Source organism: Anolis sagrei, chromosome 3, assembly GCF_037176765.1.
Source record: "Anolis sagrei isolate rAnoSag1 chromosome 3, rAnoSag1.mat, whole genome shotgun sequence".
Taxonomy (NCBI): Eukaryota; Metazoa; Chordata; class Lepidosauria; order Squamata; family Dactyloidae; genus Anolis; species Anolis sagrei.
The window spans coordinates 233,299,830-233,322,193 of NC_090023.1; the positions used below are offsets into that span (position 1 = coordinate 233,299,830).

The window sequence follows — 22,364 nt, forward strand, 5'->3', positions numbered from 1 at the left end:
TGCACTGCACTGAGATGGGTACCACTTTAAAAACTGACTAAAACTGTGTTGCAAACACAAATCCCTTTAGATTGCTTACATTGACTTTACTCTAGGAACAAAACTGCTCATACAGTCGAGATCCTGGTTGTTTAATTTAAAAGCTAAGAGAAGAAACTTCATTTTAACTGGAAATTAATTGGGTTACTAGACATGTATATCCTAAATAAATTGGATATAAATTGAACAATTATATATATTGCATTGTGTGACTTATACAAAGACATAATGGGAAACCCCACTGCTAAAAAATTAAGGATGTGTATACAAAATTGATTTAATCTCAAAAATCCCCATAGGCAAGGGAGTCATTAATCCATGGAGGGTTAGGGACACAAAGAAGGATTTTCCAAGACAGATAAATTGAAATGACCCTGCTTTGATCTCTGGAATAACAATAGATGAAGAACAACCCCCAAAAAGAGTGGGAGCTATTGCCAAGTTAGTTGGAGCTAGAGGATCGCCAAATTAGTGCTCAATAAATATTTGCCAGAGATGCTGAAAACTTCTTTTCATATTTTAATTCCCAGTTGTAAAACTACAGAGGAGCACCCAGCAAGAGAAAATATTAAACTATTAAACTATTGAAATGCTTAGCTGCCTTTTACAGCCTCCTTGGTTACAGGTGCAAACTCTGAATCCTCCTGAAAACTGCCATTTCCCTAGAATCAGTTAACAGGTCACTTATGGGGCATCTTGATCAACAAGCAATTAATTCATCTCTTAAACGAGATTTAATTTTGATTTTTAGTACATCTGATGGATGATCTCTAGTAACACAGACTCCAAAATTGAATTAAAGGAATAGTAGTGGGAGTCAAGCGGAGAACCTCAGAGCAAAGAAAAAGAAAGGGATGCACCACAGGCGGCTAAAGCCTTACATTAAACTCCCTCGCAGTTTTGCTACCAAATGATCCCTGAATTTGGCAAGCAATCTCAGATTCTTGCAAATTGGGCGGCTTGTCTATGTAGCCCTTGTGTTTGTACGTTGCAATAGAAGGTGACACTTTGCAATGAGAGGCCTGGTTGAAAAAGATGGGTCTGATTTATTGCTTTGTGTTTCAGTCAATTTCTTCTTAAATTAACCAGAGAGCACTTTGTAGTTCTGCTTCATTTCCCCATTGCTGCTTTATGAACTACCCCTGGGGAATTTCTGACAATCTATCACAGTCAACGTTGCTTGATCCCTTCTCCCCAAAGGATGTTACAGCATTAAACACACTAAACTAAATATAATCGCAGGTGAACTGAGCTCTTGCTTAAACACTTGCTAGTCACAACACAAGAAAAATGTCAATCTCAGAAAATTTCTAATCAATTCCAAAATGAATCACGTGTTTTCTTTTTCTGCAATGTGGTGGGTGCATATATCTGATTAAGATTTCCACAGTTTTATAGCTTTTCCCTGGGTACATCTCAAACGACTAATAAGTGTTTAAAATGAAATGCAATAGCTTGTATTTGATGGGTTGTTTTATGTAATAAATGATTTAAATGTGGAATTGAATGTTTTAAACGTTTAATATGTATTAATTTTAATTTAATTTTAATATTTTGGAATTGTATGTCTTTTAAGGCATTGGATAATTGCCTCTATGTAAGCCGCCTTGAGACCCCTTTGGGGTAGAGAAAGGCAGAGTATAAATAGGGTAAATAAAATAAATAAATAAATAAATAAATAAATAAGAAAGAAAGAAACTGCACCAGGTTTGCCACAGAATGTAATTGCAACACGAAATTACAGCATTTTGCTTCTGTTAAGAGTGAATGAAATTTTCATTTTAGTTTGATTCTGGTAACAATTTATCCTAATATTCACATTTCTTTTCTTGATATTTATGATATGATGAGCTTGAGATTAAAAAATAAATAAAATAATGCAAAAACATGACTGATCATCTACCATACCCAAGAAAGTCTGACTTTGTGTTTCCAGCCATGTTTATACTGGATTGGGTTTTGTGCACATGTGGCTTCAAGTCAACTGTTGACTTATGGCAACCCAATGAGTTTCAAAGAGTTTTTCTTAGGCAAGGAATATTTAGGGGTGATTTGCCATTTCCTTCCTCTGAAATATAGGTTCCAGAACCTGGTATCCATTGGTGGTCTTCTATCCAAGTACTAGTAACCAGGACTGACCTCTTTATGTTCTAAGAACAGAAAAAATCTGGAGCCTTTACAATATTTTGGCCTATTTGAATTGAACTGGGCTGCCATTCCCTTTTTTCTTTTTAAAAAATATGCAGGCAAATAGAACAAAGCCAGGACAGAAAAGGGATATATGCTTTAAATATCAAAAGCAGCAAAAATGAAACTATCAGGTTTCCTTTATATTTAGCTGAGTGTATCTGAATGATACTTAAACATCATAAGGCACATTCACAAATATTTTTCAACACCTTAAAATGAAACAGGTTCAATGGTGCTAACTCGCCCTTGTTCTACAGTGTCAACCACTGTATCAGCCAGTACACCAGCAGCATTTCAGCATCAATGGAATACAATCAACAGATTGGGCTCTCTGGGTTTTCTTTGGGCACAGCATGGAATATTACATATTCAATTGCTTAAAATGGCACCTTAAAGGTATTTTTGTCACCACAACTCTACATACCTATTTTTATTCTCAGTTTGATCATTCAGACTGGATTTCCTCTTTGACACGTACAGTTATAATCACTGCTAGCTGGCATGCTGCTCTAAGGTAAAATAAAGGTTTTCCACGACATTGAGTCTTATCGTTTCTAAACCGAAGAGCCGGCGTTGTCCATAGACACTTCCAATGTCATGTGGTCAACATGACTGCGTGGAGCAGCTTTACCTTCCTGCCAAGGTAGTACCTATTGATCTAGTCACATTTGCATGTTTTCAAACTCCTAGGTTGGCAGAAGCTAGGCCTAACAGCAGGAGCTCACCCCGCTCCCTAAATTTGAACTGCCAACCTTTCGGTCATCAAGTTCAGGAGCTCAGTGGTCTAATTGCTGCACCACCAGAAGGCCCGTGGGCATGTTGCTCTAGATATGTGTATATCTGTACAATTAGCTGTAGTGATGATGTTGCTTTATAGAACTTGATTGAAATGAGAAGGTGTCATTAGACTACCAAATAAGATCTATAGAGCAGTTTTATTTAGACATTTCATGTCAGGAACATAGCAGATTCACTCAATCATAATTCAAAGATACCAACAAATTACCACTGCTGTTTGTCAACAAGATGAGTCACTGAAAACTTGTATAAACCAAGGTCTTAAAGTATTTTTGATTGTTTGGTTGAACATGAATTTCTCCATATGCTGCATGCAAAGGTTGTCTTCAACTTCTAGTGAGGTTTTTTTTTCATATGGAGCTGATGCATTGAGAAGGCCTATCAAGTTTGGAAGGTATTATTAAAAGGCTGCATGTCATTTTAATTACCGGGATGTATTTGTTTTGTTATATAAGATAAAAGAAGTATGAAAATATCAAATAATAACAATAATAATAATAACTTTATTTATATTCCCTGAGTCTCCCCAAAGGGACTCAGGGCAGATTCCAACATAACAATGGCAAACATTCAGTGCTTTTGTAAAACAAACAAACACAGACATAAAATCCCAGCGAAATCCCACATACAAAAATAACATTGAAACATAACATCAAATTAAAGTCTAACATCAGTAAATTAAACCTAACATCAATAAATTAAACTACACATAGTCAAACAAAATTATATAATAACATAAAATCTAAACAAACATTCACATTATTTTAAAACTGCCATCTACAGCTGGCATGGACTACAAGAGTCCAAATATGAAATAGTTCTCAACCAGGGCCCAGTAGTAATCTCTCATTATCTAATCCTCCTTCTCTCCATATGTTAGTGAGCATAAATATATATGTTAAAAACGAAACCAGCAGGCCCCCATTCAGATATGTGGGCACTCAAAGATTTCCCAAAGATTTGAATGCAAGTGCATAACCACCTCAACACAAGTGGAGGAGCTAATTCCAAAGTGCAGGGCCTTTACCAATAAAGACTGTGTCCTTTGTACTCTGTAGATGAGCCACCCTTTCTTCTACTTATTTGGAAAATATATGGCACAATACATTGTTCACTTAATATTGGTTTTCCCATTAGAAAAGCCATATTGGCAACAAAAATCTTCCACTTCCAGTGTTATGCTTTTCTTTTATTCCTGCATTAAAAGTGCCAGTTCCTAATGATACTCAACCATAATGAAATGTGTAATAACTTTTAGTAGTCTGATTCCAAATTTCCCATTGCAAAATCTTTCTGTCCTTTAATAAACGTTAAAAAAAACCTTTCAGAAACCTCTGCCTAGCAACTAAAACCTTAAAGTTCTGGTCATTCTTCTTGCCCGAAGATTCCCCTTAGATCATGCGCAACCACTTCAAAGTTGGTGGATCAAGCCAGTAATTGTAACGTTGCTTCAAAATATTTAAGCTAGAGGCCGGTAGTCGCGTGTCCCATTTACAGTCAGCATCTGTCCTCTAATTCTATTAGAGTACAAAGCAAAAATGTTTCCCAAAACTCACAAACAGGAAAGGCATTGCCCAGCTGGAAAGAAGCGGCTTCAGCTTTTTGGTCATTGAGCAGGGCTTTTGTGCTCACATCTTTCTTTTCGCAAGTCATCCCCCACTCCCCGGACTCTGCTCCATCACACTCTCTCAGACACTCATACACACACAAGATAGAGGTGGCTGAAGAAATTGCACTAATGTGAGCCTGGGGCAAAAAAAGAAAATAGAGAGGGGAGGGGAGGCTTGGCCAAGATGAAAGTAAGAGAAAAAGAAAGGAGGCAATTTAAGTCTGCTCCAGCTTGAATTGCTCTCTCACTGAAGCCAAGGGTAGAGGGTTGGGATGAGTAGGGCTCTTTGGAATAGCGCACATGACTGGGGAACAATTCATTGTGGCCATGCCTGCAGGCCAATTCCACTGGGCCAAAGAACAGAGAGTGCCATTCAAGCGCAAAACTAAGCAGGAGGAGTCACCCAATGCAACCATAAGAGCAACAGCAGTGTCTCTCCCCAGCCCCTGGGTCAGGGAGAAGGCCTACAGAGATTTCAACCTATTCCCTTTGACCAGAGCCATAATATCTGATAGAAAAAGTCTCTCACAATTCTGGTAACAGACAGAAGGGAGAACCACAAAATACCAAATATTATAATACCAAATATAATGGCTAAATCATCAATCACCAAACATGTTACTATGTGCCACAACATCACATACCACTATAGGGTACCTCCAGTCCACACAAAAGATTTCTATTCAACTTTCAGTCCTGATATGTGGAACCTGCAGTTACATAATCATTTCTTTGTGGTTTATCCCACAATATGTCAATAAAATTTAAAGGCAGAACTGGCCTTTAGACAGCAAATGCTAGAGAGGGCACTTGCCAAAAAATATCCATGTACACCAAGGGATATATACAATATATGCTATACAGTAGCACAAATAGATTGTAATATGCCAGGAGTAGACAATCTGTGTAGAGCTTTGGAAATTGTTGGACTGCAGCACGCATCAGCCCCAGGTATCATAGCCAGGAAATTGAGTCTTGCATCATTCTCTTTAGTTACTTGCAATAAGTAAACTTGGCACCACTGATTGTTTTGTGCATTTCCTGAACAGGAAGAAATTATTGAGAGACATTTTTAGAGAACTGGTGGCTTTTTAAAGTTGTGAGCAAAGGAAATCTCTGTTTTCAAGTTTTCAGTTTATTTAAAATGTATATGTTGACAAAACATGACAGAGACAGGGCAACGCATGCATCAGCAGTACCAAATTTATGGTAATATCTTCCTGTTACATTCAGTCTTAATAAAATCTATGGGACACTTTGCAGTCCTTTTTAAAATAGATTGAAACAATTTATTTCCTGTCCTGGCATTGGCTTCCTTCATACACTGCAGCCATCAGTCTGTAGTATTTAAAGCCAGGGTTTGTCTTGTCATAAAAAAATGAATGAGGTGGCCACTTTAGATGTCTGATGATATAAAGTGTGTGCCACACTGATGTCCTGCACCCCCAAAATTACCCTGCTGGTGCTGTTCCAACAATTGTTGAAGTTTGATATGATGGCCAGGCCAATCAGCTTCTGAAAACAGGAGCAGGCGTCTTCTCTTTTGTATCAGGTAGCAAATAAGTTTGTGTGAGCTTTGTTTGAAAGCTTAGCAGTAGAGTGGACCACTGAAGTGGGTCCTTCCACCTAACCATTCCCCAGAGAATATCAAGGGTTACAACTCAATAGGAATAATCAGATCATTGGTAACAATCAGTGTCTTGAATTTTCTCACAACAGCAGAGTAGGATATAGCCTGTTATTAATTATTACCGCTTACAAATTTGATGTAATATATGGTCCTATCACTAGTGTGGATGACTCACATACTAGATACCTAAGCAATAGGACATTCTTCTACCAGCTTTATAGCATTTGCCTCTTCTCAGTGGATGCAGAAAAGCCATATATTGATGCAAAGTCCTAAAGTGAAGTTAAAAAGACTTCTGTTTAACTCAGGATGAGCTACAGATCTTATCATCCATTTCATTAGCCCAACAGGATGAAAAAACATTTGACATCACCTGTCCTAAACCAGTATATTAAACAAACTAATTTGAAGCCAAGATGCCAATCCAACCCTTGTTACTCAGCCAAAAGCTATAACCATCAGGGAAAATATACTGCAAAGTAATGAGAAATTTAAACCCCACTAGAAATCATTATTTCATTTATCATTTTCACAATCATTAACATTAGTCTGAAGAAATTAAAATCTTATTTTTGTTGCTGTAACATAATGCAGTGCAACCTTTCTAGGCACACATATATTTTAATACCGTAACAGGAAATATGACTTTTGAGTACATTCCAAAACCAACTCAAGCAAGAATACGAGACAACCATTATTGTTTTGGAAACTTCGGCGGGCTTTCACTCATTTCATTGTCAAAACGGAAAGATTGCCATCTTGGGAAATACAGTTTTTGTCTCCTAGAAATTTGTATACTCTAGAACTAAGGTTGAAAGCAAAGATTAACCAGTGTTATTCTTAATAAATAAAGCAGTATTGATGGTGAGATTTAAAATAACTATTCCATTTATTTAATTATTTATTTACGGCATTTGTAGCCCGCCTTTCTCACCCTTGTGGCAACTCAAGGCGGCTCACAAAAATAGCAATTTTAGTGCCATACATTCGTAAAAATACAGTTTAAAAAATTCAACTCAACATTTAAAAAGCATATATCAACCATTTTAAAACATAATCATTGATGTCATCCTGTTAAAATCATTATCCAGCAGTACCGTCCAGCCATTCCATGTTCATTCTTCCTATTTCATAATTACCTATTCTTGTTCAAAAGGTTTTTACTCTTTTTCGGAAGGGAGGAAGGGAGGAAGCCAATCTAATCTAATGACACTTCTACACCTGTCTACTCAGAAGAAGTCCCAGTGTATTCAATGAAACTTGCTCTTTGCAAATGGGCTTGCAGTAGCTATTAGTTAATAGGTTTGCATATTCATAGAATCATAGAGTTGGAAGAGACCTCATGAACCATCCCTTCTTTCTGTCCTCTTTTGTTCTGATCATAGATCCCATTCTGAATCTTAGTTCAATCAAGTAAAAAGTTAGTTCTACTAAACACAGTTGATTATTTCCATGTCAGAATTGTTTATAAGTCACCTTGAATTCATGTACTCATGCTAAAATACCTTCATCTTCCCTTATAATTAATTTTACTTTTGTCCACTTTTATGAACTAAGTAATGTGAAAAAAGCATCTGACAAAATAACTTTGCAGGGTAGTCTTATGCAAGAATATTCGAATGTATTAGAGTCTGCTCAAACATATATAGGAATGCAAACTTAAAAACTGTTCCAACAGAACTGAATAAAGCTCTTTCAGACTGCGTAAGATCAAGGAGAAACTAGAAATAGGGACTGAACAGAATGGGATGGAAAAAAATACAATCTGCATGAAAAGCAGATGCATAGTCGCTGTGTATTTTTGGAATAGCCTCGTGTCCCTTTCAGTTGCATTTTCTCATTGCAGTAATTCCACCTTACTTTGATCCAAGACAAGTAAGCAAACAAAGTAGAAGATTCACCCATAAACTTAAATTCTACAGTTTTATTTACTGAATTACTCATTTTTTAAAAACACATTTTGAAGGAATGTACATATTTATTGTTGTTGCATTCTACCATTCTTCACATAGTTCCTGGTGGGTTCCATTATATTTTTATAATATGCAATATAATATCGACTTATATAACTATTTTTAATGAGAAGCCACATCACCTAAAAACCAACAGATTTCATCAGTAAATTCAGCAAAAGCTATGAAAAATCCCTATCATGAAGTTTCCTTATCAGAGAAATTCCAAGGAGAAAATTACCTGCAAATGCTGTGCATGGTTACCTGGTAATAGCCCTCAACTCAACAACACAACTAAATGAGTGTGTTTAGTTTGCTGGCATTGTTTGAAAGAGGTTCAAAGTACAATACACTCAACATAATTCACTGTAGGTCTTAAACATTCAGAAATAGATATTGATATTAAATAACAAAAAAGACTGCAGGATAATCTTCCATTTTCGCTCAGGCTTGCTTGCTGTAGCTCTTTTGAGTACAAGAATTGAAACTATATTTCAAGGAGGTGAAACAACAGCAAAAACTGTGCTTTGTTCAGATTTTTTTTCATGTCAGGACCATTGCTTCTGGTGGTGCAATGGGTTTAACCCTTGTACCAGCAGGAAGACTGACAGGTTGTTTGGCTGTTTGGTTGTGCATTTAAGTAATCAGATCTAATTTGCCATATAGTCACTGTTGAATGTTTTTATGTTGAATGTTTTTATATTGTGTAAATGCTATTCTAGATTGTAAGTAGCTTGGAGCACCTTGGTGGAGAGTGACTAATTAAGAAATAAAGTGAAGTGCAGTGAAGTAGGTTGGAGGTTCAAATCCAGTGAGAGTGCAGATGAGCTCCCTTTGTTAACTCCAGCTCCCCATGCAGGGACATGAGAGAAGCCTCCCATAAGGATGGTAAAACATTAAAAAAAATCCGAGTATCCCCTGGGCAACGTCCTTGCAGATGGCCAATTCTTTCACACCAGAAGCTATGCTTTGTCCAGATAAGAATAGCTATTTATTTTGTTGATTTTTTTTATAAAGGAGATAGCAAAACTTCCAGTAGTTTCCTTTACTGAAGCTACTGATCTAATTCAAACTAAATATGTGCCCCAATATTGTGTGTTCATCCTGAATGTTGACAAAAGATTTCAAATATATATTGATGGAAGGAACATGGATTTTTAAGCAGGCTTTTGGCCTCAAGTAGGCTGAAATGGGCCCGTATGAGGTTGAAACTTTGGCACTTCAGTTGTGATTTGAAGTCAGCTAGTTTTAACTATAGATGGTATGCATTTTAAACTGTGTTTTTTATTTTATGTGTTAATAGTGGTTGTTTTTATAACTTTTATATGATATTGTTTTTATACTCCTGTACCATTTATGTTATATACTCTGCTTGTAGTGTCTTGTAAGCTGCCCCAAGTCCCTTTTGGGAAATGGTGGAAGGATATAAAGATTATTATTATTATTATTATTATTATTATTATTATTATTATTATTAAGTAAAAGAAAGGTACTTCCAGCATTCCTGAGGTCTGCTACAAACATCAACCTGGCACCAAAGTACAGCAACCTGATACTTGGCTAAACAGTACAGAGGCATCTAACAGGTCCATATTAATGAACACTGGAATTAATATATTTGAGATCAAGGTGCAATGGAAACAAAGTATTACAAAGGCAAGTGCTGCCATTTCTAGTTTGAAAGCTTTGGATCAAACCCCAAAACAGAAGACATTTCTTTCTCCAACATATTTTCTTCCATAGCAAAGATTGTATTCCACAAAGTGGATTTTTTTACTGCAAAAGATATCTGGTGCAAAAAATATCAAGGATCAACCTGACTTTAAAAAAAATGAACTAAAAGCATTGTTTGTTTTTCCATGAAAAATCTGTTCCATTCTTATATACATTGAAACACTGTGAAGATCCAGCTCTTCTTAAATCCCTTGTAGGCTTGAGGGTGTTTCTCCCCTCCCTCTTCTGCCTTTTTTCCCTTTTACAATGCAGAGGGATACTATAGTCTTAAAGAATGGTTTCAGTTGTCTCTCCTGAATGGCTGTCGGCATCTCTAGCCGTCTAGAAAGGCTAGAAACATTTTGTAGGTGAAAATAGCCACTTTTTCCACGGTGGAGAGTCCATAAAACTCCTCCGAGCATCAGCTATTGGTGCTCCCTGAATAATTCATCCCTCATTGCAAGCCCATAATGTCTTTTCTGGGCCTATTGTGGGGCCTGTTTTCTCTTCTTTTCTCCTTGAATTATAAAAAGGTTGCCTTCTTTTGTCCACATCAAGCTGCTGCTAGCTGAACCTTTGTCTGGCCAAAGCTAAAGTGTGAGTTTCAATGGACTCTCCCCTCTTTGTTTTCCAAGTTCATCTCCAAGTGTAGATTGTGTATAGAAGGCCTCCTTTGTAAAAGCTGGAAAAGTTGTACAAATGTTTGACCAGCTCATTTGGTACTTTTGTCTCCTGTTTTCCAGGGCCTATACTAGATACGCAGGGCAAAGGAGGAGGAGGAGGAGGAGAGGAGGAGGAGGAGGGATGGTGCCATAGTGTTGGGGAAATCTCATCAAGTCACTCTGGGCAAAACTCTTTCCACCAACTCAACTACAAGGTCTTGAAAAAACGAATCTAAGTATCCATAACAGGCCAATAATCTAATGAGATGTGACTGCAGGTCCTCCCGTGATAACAGGTGACAACTGCAACATAGATTAGTATTGGGTTGTTGTGAGTTTTCCAGGCTGTATGGCCTTGTTCCAGAAGCATTCTCTCCTGATGTTTCACCCGCATCTATGGCAGGCATCCTCAGAAGTTGTGAGGTCTGTTGGAAAGTAGGAAAATGGGGTTTATATATCTGTGGAATATCCAGGGTGGGAGAAAGAAGTTTTGCCTGCTTGAGGTAGGTGTGAATGTTTCAATTGTCCACCTTGATTAGCCTGACAGTTTCAAGGTCTGGCTTCTTCCTGCCTGGGGAAATCCTCTGTTGGGAGGTAATTAGCTGGCCCTAATTGTTTCTTGTCTGGAATTTCCCATTTTTTAGTGTTGTTCTTTATTTACTGTTATGATTTTAGAGTTTTTTAATACTGGTAACCAGATTTTGTTAAGGCTTTGACAATACATAAATTAGTATTTTCCCCCAAAACTTGCTCCAATGAAAGCATTAATCATTTACACCACAATGCCACGTGTCCTAATGTACCCAAGGATTGAAAAAATAGTAGTGAAGTGCTCCAAAGGTTTAAAAAGAACTCTGAGCAAAACCCAAGATCTCAGGAGGTAAGTGCCATTAATTTCAAATGTTGTGTGTGTGTCAGGAGCAACTTGAGAAACTGCAAGTTGCTTCTGGTGTGAGAGAATTGGCCATCTGCAAGGACCTTGCGAAGGAAACAGCCAGATGTTTTGATGTTTTACCATCCTTGTGGGAGGCTTCTCTCATGTCCCCACATGGGAAGCAGGAACTAAAAGAGGGAGCTCATCTGCACTCTCCCTAACCCATTGTGCCTCAGAGGGCTCCTATTAATTTCAATGAGACCTGAATTCTTATTATCCGCCTGTGTCACAAATACATTTGGTGGGGACGAGAGACAGGGCCTTCTCAGTGGTGGCCCCTTGGCTATGGAACACCCTTCCTAGAGACATTAGATCAGCCCCCTCCCTCTTAACATTCCGGAAAAGAGTCAAGACCTGGCTGTTCGAGCAAATGTTTGAAAATGCAATGTAAAAGACATAGGAACTTGGAACGACTGGACCACGAGATGGATAATGTTTTTTTTTATTTGAAGATGCAAATTGGCTTATGTTTTTATTACTCTTGTTATGGTTTTTTACTATGTATTAATGTTTTAAATGTTTTATTGTGTTCTCGGGCATTGAATCCTTGCCTCTGTAAACCGCCCTGAGTCGCCTGAGGGCTGAGAAGGGTGGTATATATAGTAAATAAAGAAATAAAGAAATTATACATCTCTTTGAAGCAGAACTGCCTTGCTTCATGAAAACACAGAGAGGAGGCCTGAAATGGCCTTCTGCCTCATAATCTTAGGCTATTTCTGAACTTTCTGTCTACTTTCAAGCATTTCCAAGACTTTTATGAACATTTTCTTTCTCTTCCTTCAAGGAGCAAACCTCCACACACTTTGCAGGTAATTCAAGAAAACTAAGGTCGGAGTAAACAGACACAGCATGGCAATACAAATAGATTCCTCACCGCTAAATATGTCAAGAATCAAGCTGGAAGCTCTGTGTCATAATGCTTTGACACAGACCATTGATTGGATGTCTCTAAACCAGACATGGGCAAACTTTTTTGCCCATGCCTGCTCTAAACTTTACTTCCATGTAAATGTTAGACAAATCCATACAAAATGCAAGCCTCCAACCGGCCAGAAGCTGTCTTTCTTTCTGTTTTCCTTTGAGAGAGAGGGTACTTGGCTTGACTGGAAGCCCGAAGCCCTTGGGGGAAAAGGGCAGGACTCCCTTCCCCGCCCTCCGCCCTCCCTTTCTATTTAATGCCTTCAGCTTCACTAACCCAAAACAGCGCCCTGGTTTGAGGACACAGAAGAAATGGGACTCAACAGCTCGGGCCACACGATTGAGCAGCTCGCCTTTCACAAAGAGTTCACACCACAAGCCTCCTCGCCATCCCCCGAGACACACACACACACACAATCCCACTGGGAGCCGCTTTCGCCCAGATTGCGAACTTCTCCTGGCAATAAAACAGAAGGATAGGGTGGAAAATGCGGCCAAAGGGTGAAAATTTGGGAAGAAGAAAGGAAAGTGAAGGAAAGGCGCTTGGGGCAGGAGGCATCAAGTCCTGGATTTAGTGTTTTATCTCTCTTTTTTTTGTCAAGATTTGCAGGGTAATATTTCAAATCTCAACGAGAGAGGAAAGTTTTGGAGGAGAGCTCAAGCTACGCAATCCATTGAACAACCCCTGAGGATTTTTTTTGTCGTGTCAGAAGCGACTTGAGAAACTGCAAGTCGCTTCTGGTGTGAGAGAATTGGCCGTCTGCAAGGACGTTGCCCAGGGGATGCCCGGATGTTTTTGATGTTTTTATCATCCTTGTAGGAGGCTTCTCTCATGTCCCCACATGAGGAGCTGGAGCTGACAGAGGGAGCTCATCTGCGCTCTCCCCAGATTCGAACCTGCGACCTGTCAATCGTCAGTCCTGCCGGCACAGGGGTTTAACCCACTGCACCACCGGGGGCTCCTTACCCCTGAGGATGCCTGCCATAGAGAACGTGGCCATACAGCCCGAACAACCTACAACAACCCATTGAACTTGTTGCTGTGATGATCTCTGAGCGTTGTTGTGAAGCAAATACAAACTCACCTTGGGTGTTATCATTATGTTTCTCTCCTGACTCTACTTGGACTCCAAGAAAATACACGGGACCCTACCAGGCATTTTGGAGGAGAGCTCAGGCTACGCAATCCATTGTGGCTGATGCCCAATTGACTGGGTTGACCATACTGTCTATCCGATGCTCTCCATGTGTAGTGCGGATCTCCGGATCTCCCCTTAGTTTACTCACTACACGCCGTGGCACAGTGGGTTAAACCCTTATGTCGGCAGGACTGAAGACAGAGAGATCGCAGGTTCAAATCCGGGGAGAGTGCAGATGAGCTCCCTCTGTTAGCTCCAGCTCCCCGTGCGGGGACATCCGAGAAGCCTCCCACCAGGATGGTAAAAACATCCTGGCGGTCCTCTGGGCAAGGTCCTTGCAGACGGCCAATTCTCTCACACCAGAAGCGACTTGCAGTTTCTCAAGTCGCTCCTGACACTACCCCCCCCCCCAAAAAAAAACCACAACACACTCTCCTCGGCCAGGATGCTAAACTCGGAAAGGAAAGGACCATGAAATCCTCAAGGTTTCTGGTGCCTGGTGACTCAGAAACCCACCCCCTCATGTTCAGTGGGGCCTTATTACTGCCGGGGAAAGTATGGTTGGAATTACTTAATCTTATATAAATAAAAATATAATGTTCGTTTGTGGGATTAACTCAAAAAAGCACTAGACGAATTGCTGCCAAATTTGGCCACAAGACAACTACTAAACTAAGGAGTTACCATCACTCAAAAAAATTAATTTTGGAAGTTGTAGTTGCTGGGATTAATAGTAAACCTACAATCAAAGAGCATTCTGAACTCCACCAATGATGGAATTGAACCAAACGTGGCACACAGGACTCCCATGACCAACAGAAAACACCACAAGGGTTTGGTGGGCATTGACCTTGAATTTGGGAGTTGTAGTTCGCCTACATCCAGAGAGCACTGTGGACTCAAACAATGATTGATCTGGCCCAAACTTGGCACAAATATCCCATATGCCCTTATATGAACACAGATGGAGTTTGGGGAAAATAGACATTCACATTTGGGAGTTGTAGTTACTGGGATTTATAGTTCACCTACAGTCAAAGAGCATTCTGACAGAATTGGGACAAACTTCCCACACAGAACCCCCATGACCAACAGAAAATACTTAAGGCCATCCAGTCCACCTCCCTTCACCAGGGCAAGAAAACGTAATCAAAGTCCTCCTGACAAAGAGCCATCCAGCCATCGATATAGATAGATAGATAGATATGATTCACACAGAGAGAGATATAGCATCATAGATTTTAAAGGGGCGCCAAAAGAAGGACAATTATATGTTGCCTGTTCCAGAGTAGGCAAACCAGACAATATCCACATCAACACTGACAAAGAAACAGCAAGAAATTCTGTTTACCCACAAGCATAAAAAAATTACATATATTAGAAACCAACACTTTCTCGTTACTTTATTTTCCAGATCACCAGACTGGGCCACAGCAACGCGAGTAAATAAATAAAGGAGAAATAAATAGGAAATGAAGCCTAAACTTTCCCTAGAAGATAAGATGACTAAACTGAGACTGCCCTATTTGGGCCATATAATGAGAACTAGCTTCATCAGAAAATACTATTCATCACACTAGAGAAAAAATTCAACTTAAAATCCGGTTTTTGCCTCCTGCAGAATTCTGGAGTCTGTAGTATAGTGAGGCTGTTTGAGGCTCCTTCCTAAACTACAAACCCCAGAATTCTGCAGGAGGCAGAAACTGGATTTTAGGTTGATTTTTTCTCTAGTGTGATGAGCTTGTAAAGTAGAAGACCGCATTTCAGATGGATAGACCGAATGAAGCAGTGTTTCTCAAATTGTGCACCTCCAGGTGTTTTTGGACTTTGGCTCCCAGAAATCCCAGCCAGGTTAGGAATTGTGGAAGTTGAAGTCCAAAACTTCCGGAGGAGAACAGTTTGAGAAACTCTGCAATAAAGGAAGACACTGGCCCTGAATCTACAAGTCCGGATACTGGAGAATTGGAGGCTTCTCATTCATGGGATGGCCATAAATCGCAGTCACTTCATAACAGCAGCGAAATCCAACCATTTCGTTAAATTGGTGGGTTCCCAAACGCAGAAGGAAGAGGGAAGTCCTACTGACTTCCAGCAGGCTATAGAGCAAATCATGCAAGTCGCATCAGTAGTATCGCCAATTTAATTCCAGATTACTCCCAGCAACGTGGGTACGTAATGTATGCCATCCTCCATCCCCAGTTAACCCATCCTTTTGCCACAAGCATCAACCCGTCTTGGCGAGAAGACCAGAGAGCAAACTTTGGGTCTAGCTTTGAGTATAGCTTTCTATTCCACCCTACATAGATTAATCTAAGAGAAAGACTCTTTAAACCTTATCTTACAATATACTTAGGACCTCCTCACACTAGAGAATGGATCTACTTTAAATCCGGTTGCTGCCTCCTGCAGAATCCTGGAGTTTGGAGTTTAAGGAGGAGCCTTTAACAGCCTCACTAAACTTTTTATCAGTGTCAGAAGCGACTTGACTTGTGAGAAAATTGACCTTGACTTGAGAAACTGCAAGTCGCTTCTGGTGAGAGAAAATTGGCCGTCTGCAAGGACGTTGACCAGGGGATTCCCAGATGTTTTGATGTCTTACCATCCTTGTGGGAGACTTCTCTCATGTCCCCACATGGGGAGCTGGAGCTGACAAAGGGAGCTCATCCCTGCTCTCTCCCCCCCCCCCCCCCATTCGAACCTCTGACCTGTTGGTCTTCAGTCCTGCCGGCACAAAGGTTTAACTCACTGCGCCACCGAGGGCTCCTCAACTAAACTACAAACCCCAGAATTCTACAGTAGGCAGAAACCGGATTTAAAGTGGATTCATTCTCTAGTATAATCGCCTGTATATGCAGTGACAAAAGGCCAGCAAATCTCAAGGTAAAATAAGACTCTTCCACTGAAGATACTTCTTCCCTTTTCGTTCTACACAGAAGCAGGCAAACAGAGCTACACTTCATCACAATAGAGGGGAAAAAATCAATTTAAAATCCGGTTTGTGTCGCTTGCAGAATTCTGGGGTTTGTAGCTTAGTGAGGCTGTTAAAGTAAAAATCCCAGAGTTCTGCAGGAGGCAGAAATCGGATTTTAAGTGGATTTTTTCTCTAGTGTGATGAGTCAATTGGATCACTTTGCACTGTGTTCAAAGATGGAATGAGGTGAAGAAAACCTTCGTGGCCTGGTAGATTTTTCAGAGTCAACGAGGCTTCCTTTCAACAAGTTACCACTCTAAAGGACTGATAAAAAGTGTCCCTGGAGATCTAGGAATCCTAGAACAGCGTTAGGATGGCATGTTGGTTTCAATGGTGAGTGAACTGATACAGAAGCCACCTGTTTTCCAACTTCGAGGAAGGCAAAGATCCTCCTCTGAATCAATTTTTACCGAGGTAAAATGAAATATAAATAAATAGAAAATCCTAGAACAGCAGCAAGGAATCATAGAAACCAAGTTTGCCACACACAAAAATTACACAACGGATCTTGACTCAAAATCCTGTTGGTTAGTCGCAACAATTTTTCCTTTAGTCCCCGAATTTCTAGCATTTCTGTACATTCAAACTTCGGTTTAGAAATCATGTTTATACATCCCAAGGAAAATGAACAGGGAAAGAAGCGGTGGAGTGAGTGATCTGAACCCTGGGCTACAGCCCAATGGGGACCAGGGTTAAAACCTCACCTCACAGGCCACACTCTCTCAACCTCAGAAGAAGGCCAAGACCAAAACAACCCACCATAAAATGATTTGAAGTCCCTCAACAACAACAAAACAGTCAAGGGAATGAAGTTACAGCTAATCTGAGAATTTTACGTGCTAAGGATTGTCACCTCTCACTCAATGTTGGAAATGTGGGAAGTGGAGAAATATTCATTGGAGGGAGAATTCTTAAAGGGAGATTATGCCTTCACTTTGCTCAGCTACAGTCCTCGAACAGACCCACTGCATTAACCATTGAATGCTGTAAATTCAATTCATCCAATGATTTTTACTCTAGTCGGGAATAACAATGTGATTTCGGTGTCCACTGTTTTCAGTAAAGGAAAACTACTTCAGCCTAAAATTTTTGAGTACCCCCAACTCCCGGAAATTGAGCCCGGATCTCACCTTGAGTTTTGCCTTACTCGTTTCAGGTCTTGAAAACGCTTTATATGTGGATGTGTATGTTTGTATGTGCTGGCATATATAAAAGGAGCTAGATCTCGCACATTTTAAGACACAGTAAAGGTAAAGGTTTCCCTCTGACATTAAATCCAGTCGTGTCCGACTCTGGGGGTTGGTGCTCATCTCCAGTTCTAAGCCGAAGAGCAGGCGTTGTCAGTAGACGCCTCCAAGGTCATGTGGCCGGCATGACTGCCTGGAGCGCCCTTATTGATCTACACATATTTGCATGTTTTCGAACTGCTAGGTTAGCAGAAGCTGGGGCTGACAGCGGGAGCTCGCCGGATTCGAACCTCCGACCTTTTGGTCAACAAGTTCAGAAGCTCAGTGCTTCAGCCCACTGCCCACGCACATACATAGACATATCTAATGGCTTTTCAAGCCCCACTGAAATGAGGTACGCAGAACTCTGGGTGAGATCTAGAGCAGGATCTCCCGGAAGAGCCAGCCCTGTTTCCAGTCCATGGCTTCATTTGGCGTGGATGAGGGGGTCCACCACTGCCTTCCAGGGTCGCCATCCCATCCCCTCCTCCGGCCAGGTGGTCCAACAGGCACAAAAGAGGCCACGCCACCACTTTATATTACCGAGAAACATTCTCCTGCTTTCCTTTGGTACATCAGGTGGCTCGCCCAGCAAACCGGGTCCTGCTTGGAAAGACCCACTTTCTGGCCATTTGTGCTCCAGAAGGAAACTCCTACTGATCCCATCGGAGCTCCCCACTTCTGTAAGGATGTCTGTAGTCTAAACTCGTATTCATACTGCACAATTGTAGCAGTATGTGGGGCTGTAGTGGGAACTTAAACTACCATGGGTTTATATTCTGGAATCCCTGGATTTGCTGCTTGTAGGGACTCTGAATTCTCAGCTAAAGAGCTTCGTTGGATTAATAGACCCCTTTAGGAGAGAATCACCCACCAAACTACACTCCCCAGAACCCTAGACTGGAGTCAACTGTGTGATCCCACTTACTGTCATGGGTTTATATCATAGACTCCCTGGATTTGCTGGTAGGGACTCAGAAGTCTCAGCTAAAGAGCTTCTTTGGGTTATTAAACCCCTCTAGAAAACAATCACCCCCCAAATTACAATACCCAAATCCTAGACCGGAGTTATGTAAGTTTAAAGTGAGACCTAACTGTGCAAAATAGATGCACCCAAGACAGAACTTTGGTCTTCTACACACCAGAAAGAGCAACCACTAAGCAAAGTTCGTCTGCTCTCAGCTACAGAAAAGTCCTAAAATCACAATTTTCTTCAAAAAGTCTGTTTATAAATACTAGGCAAGGAATCTTACTCACGATGGACGTTTAGTAAGAAATAATAAGTCAGATATATAAGAAACGTGGCTATTTAATCCAACTTCTCCAAATCAGGAAACTTCTCCACTGGCTGTGGAAGCCACCAAAAACCTCCATTGAAATCTCCAACAGAGGCGGAGTAGAAGGTAATGATTTTGGGTTTCTGTGCGTTTTTCGGGCGATAGGGCCATGTTCCAGAAGCATTCTCTCCTGACGTTTCGCCCACAAATATGGCAGGCATCCTCAGAGGTTGAGAGGGTCTGTTTGAAACTAAGGGCCCTTTCACACAGCTCTGTATCCCAGAATATCAAGGCAGAAAATCCCACATTATCTGAGTGTGGACTTAGATAATCCAGTTCAAAGCAGATATTGTGAGATGTTCTGCCTTGATATTCTGGGATATAGGGCTATGTGGAAGGACCCCAAATATATTATTTACATTTATATAATTTTATATATATATTATATTTTATATTATATAATATTTATGTATTTGTGGGATGTCCAGGGTGGGAGAAAGAAACTTGCAAGGCCATTAAATGCTAGAAACTGCAATGTCATTAAATGCTAATCAAGGTGGCAAATTGCAACATTCACACGTGCTTCCAACAGACAAGAGTCCTTTCTCCCACCCTGGACATTCCACAGGTATATAAACCTCACTTACTTAGTTTCCAACAGACCCCTCAATTTCTGAGGATACCTGACATAGTTGTGGGCGAAACGTCAGGAGAGAGTGCTTCTGGAACATGGCCATACAGCCCAAAAAACGCACAGCAACCCAGTGATTCCGGCCATGAAAGCCTTCCACAACATAATTATGTTTGTAACCTCAGCTTTCTCAAATGTCTAAGTTTGGAGTCCTTTCTCAAAAGCCAACCAAGATCCACCATAGAATGAGTAAAACCAGACACACCAAAAAGAAGTCTCATAATTTCGTTCCTTTTTATTTCTTTATTTCCTTTCTGAAGGATCCTAAAGAAGAGGAGCAAAGTAACTAAGCTGTAGAATGAATGCAGTTGGACACCACTTGAACTGCCATGGTTCATTGCTGTGGAATGAGAGGAGTTGTCGTTCTTAGCCTTCTTCTCAGCCCAAGAGTCAAGGCAGTTGAACTGCATTCATTCTACCCACGTTTCCCAAACAGACACCTTCCCAGGTATGTCCACATTGGCACCACTTCGAGGATTCCCAAAAAGGGCAAACCAGATCCCCTTCTTCCCCATTAAACCCCTTCGAGAAGATGGAAGCAGAAGGCGCCGGCTGGCCTTACCTCTCTCGCTGAGGATGCCGTCGATGCTGTGCTTGGCCTTCTTCTCGCTCTCCTCCACCTCCTTCCTCTCCAGCTCGGCTTCTTCTTCTTCTCCTTTCCCAAATTTGCTTCTCAAAATGCGGCTGATGGAACTCACTGAGGAAAGAGAGAGGAAAGGGCAGCCGTGAAGCAGAGGGAGCCAGCCTGGTGGGAGGCAACGGATCTCCCTTGGCTTTCCCCACAAGCCTCGGGCCCGATCCCTTCCATCCTTTGGCCCATTAAAGGAATCTGGGGTGCTTTTAGTCCGGCTGATTCTACCATAGGAAAACTTGGGTCTTCCAGGTGTTTTGGACTTCAACTCCCACCATTACTAAGAGCTTCAGGCCCTTTCCTTTCCCCCCTCAGCCACTTAAGGGCCTGGGGCTCTTAGGAATGGTGGGAATCTTACACCTGAAGCAAGAGAATGTGTATGTGTGTGTGTGTGTGTGTATTCTTGCTTCAGGTGTAAGACCAACTATTCAGGATTTGAAAGAGGGTCCTTTAATATATGTATTGCCACTGCATCCTGATCTTTTGGGAAAGGAGGAGAAGGAGAAGAAGAGGAGGAGGAGGTCGGGACCGAGGTTTCCAAGCAGCAGCTTCCAAGCTCCTTGAAGTCAAAGAGCTCCTTCAACACCATAACTAAGTAAATACATAGGAGCACACATTTAAACTGAGTATGTATTTATTTACTGAAATATGACTAATAAATTTAGAAAGCACCTTGAATACTCAGAGCAGTTCCACATAGACATATAACCCAGAATATCAAGGCAGATAATCCACAATATCTGCTTTGAACTGGGTTATATGAGGCCCCTTCCACATAGCTGAATAAAATCCCACATTTTCTGTTTTGAACTGGATTATATGGCAGTGTGGACTCAGGGCCTTTCCACACAGCCATATAACCCAGACTATTAAAGCAGAAAATCCCACAATATCTGTTTTGAACTGGGTTATCTGAGTCCACACGGCCATATATTCAGGTTCAAAGCAGTTAATGTGGGATTGTATTCAGCTTGTGTGGAAGGGCCTCAAAAACACCATGAAGAGATAATAAGCTGTTGAATTGAGAGGATCCAGTTCTATACTTTTTTAAGCAAACGGTTTTAGAAGCTGGTACCTCTCCAATGTGTTTACTCAATTTAGAAAATATTTTAAGGAGTAGCCACGTTGGCAGACTTATGGCGACTTTGTTAAATCCACAGGGTTTTCCTTAGACAAGGAACATGCAAGCGGTGTTGTCATTGTTTTCCACTAAAATATTACCTACAGCACCTATCATCTGAACAACATCCATCTGAATACTTTTATTTGAGACAAACTGCATCACGGTGGCACGGGTGTCACAAGATGTCAACACTGAAATGGACCCAAGCCCCTACTGAACTTTCAAATAAGCTGGATCAGGATCTTGGGCCACTTAAGGGCCTTTCCACACAGCCCTATATCCCAGAATATCAAAACAGGAAATCCCACATTATCTGAGCGTGGACTCAGATAACACTTTGAACTAAGCCAATATTGGGGGATTTTCTGCCTTATTTGTCTTGATATTCTGGGTTATATGGCTGTGTGGAAGGGCTCTTTGACTGTAGTTCTGCAACCTATTCTGGCTTTGGTTTGACTTCGAAACAAGAAAGGCCCCTTCACACAGTTGAATGAAATCCCACATTTTCTGCTTTGAGCCGAATTATATGGCAGTGTGGTCTCAGATAACACAGTTCAAAGCAGATATTGTGGGATTTCCTGCCTTAATAGTCTGGGTGATATGACTGTGTGGAAGGGCCCCATGAAGTCCCTACTTTTGCAACAGGAAAAAGCCTTTTATTTTGGTGGGGCATCTGTACTAAAGTGGAAATGAAAAGAGAACAATCCCAAGGAGAACATTTTGAGAATATGCATTGGGCCACTATTATTTTATTTTTCTATTATTTTAGAAACAAGGTTTTGCCCCACTGATAGCAAAGGCTCAAAAGAAACCGAAGGAGGAGGAGGAAAAGAAAATTAGAAACAAGATTCTTTCTCCCAT

General features: G+C 40.7%; 1 protein-coding gene across 3 annotated transcripts in view; it reads right to left on the minus strand.

Annotated features, from left to right (window-relative positions):
* Nucleotides 1-22,364, minus strand: part of PAX3 (paired box 3) — a 146,935-nt gene that overhangs the window by 111,288 nt on the left and 13,283 nt on the right. For 2 of the 3 annotated variants that reach the window (XM_060767898.2, XM_060767899.2), the window contains exon 4: nt 20,312-20,446. The exons of the other annotated variant lie outside the window; for it this stretch is intronic. In XM_060767898.2, the coding sequence (XP_060623881.2) occupies nt 20,312-20,446 (135 nt within the window). The remainder of the gene's footprint in view (nt 1-20,311; nt 20,447-22,364) is intronic. 3 annotated transcript variants of the gene reach the window in all.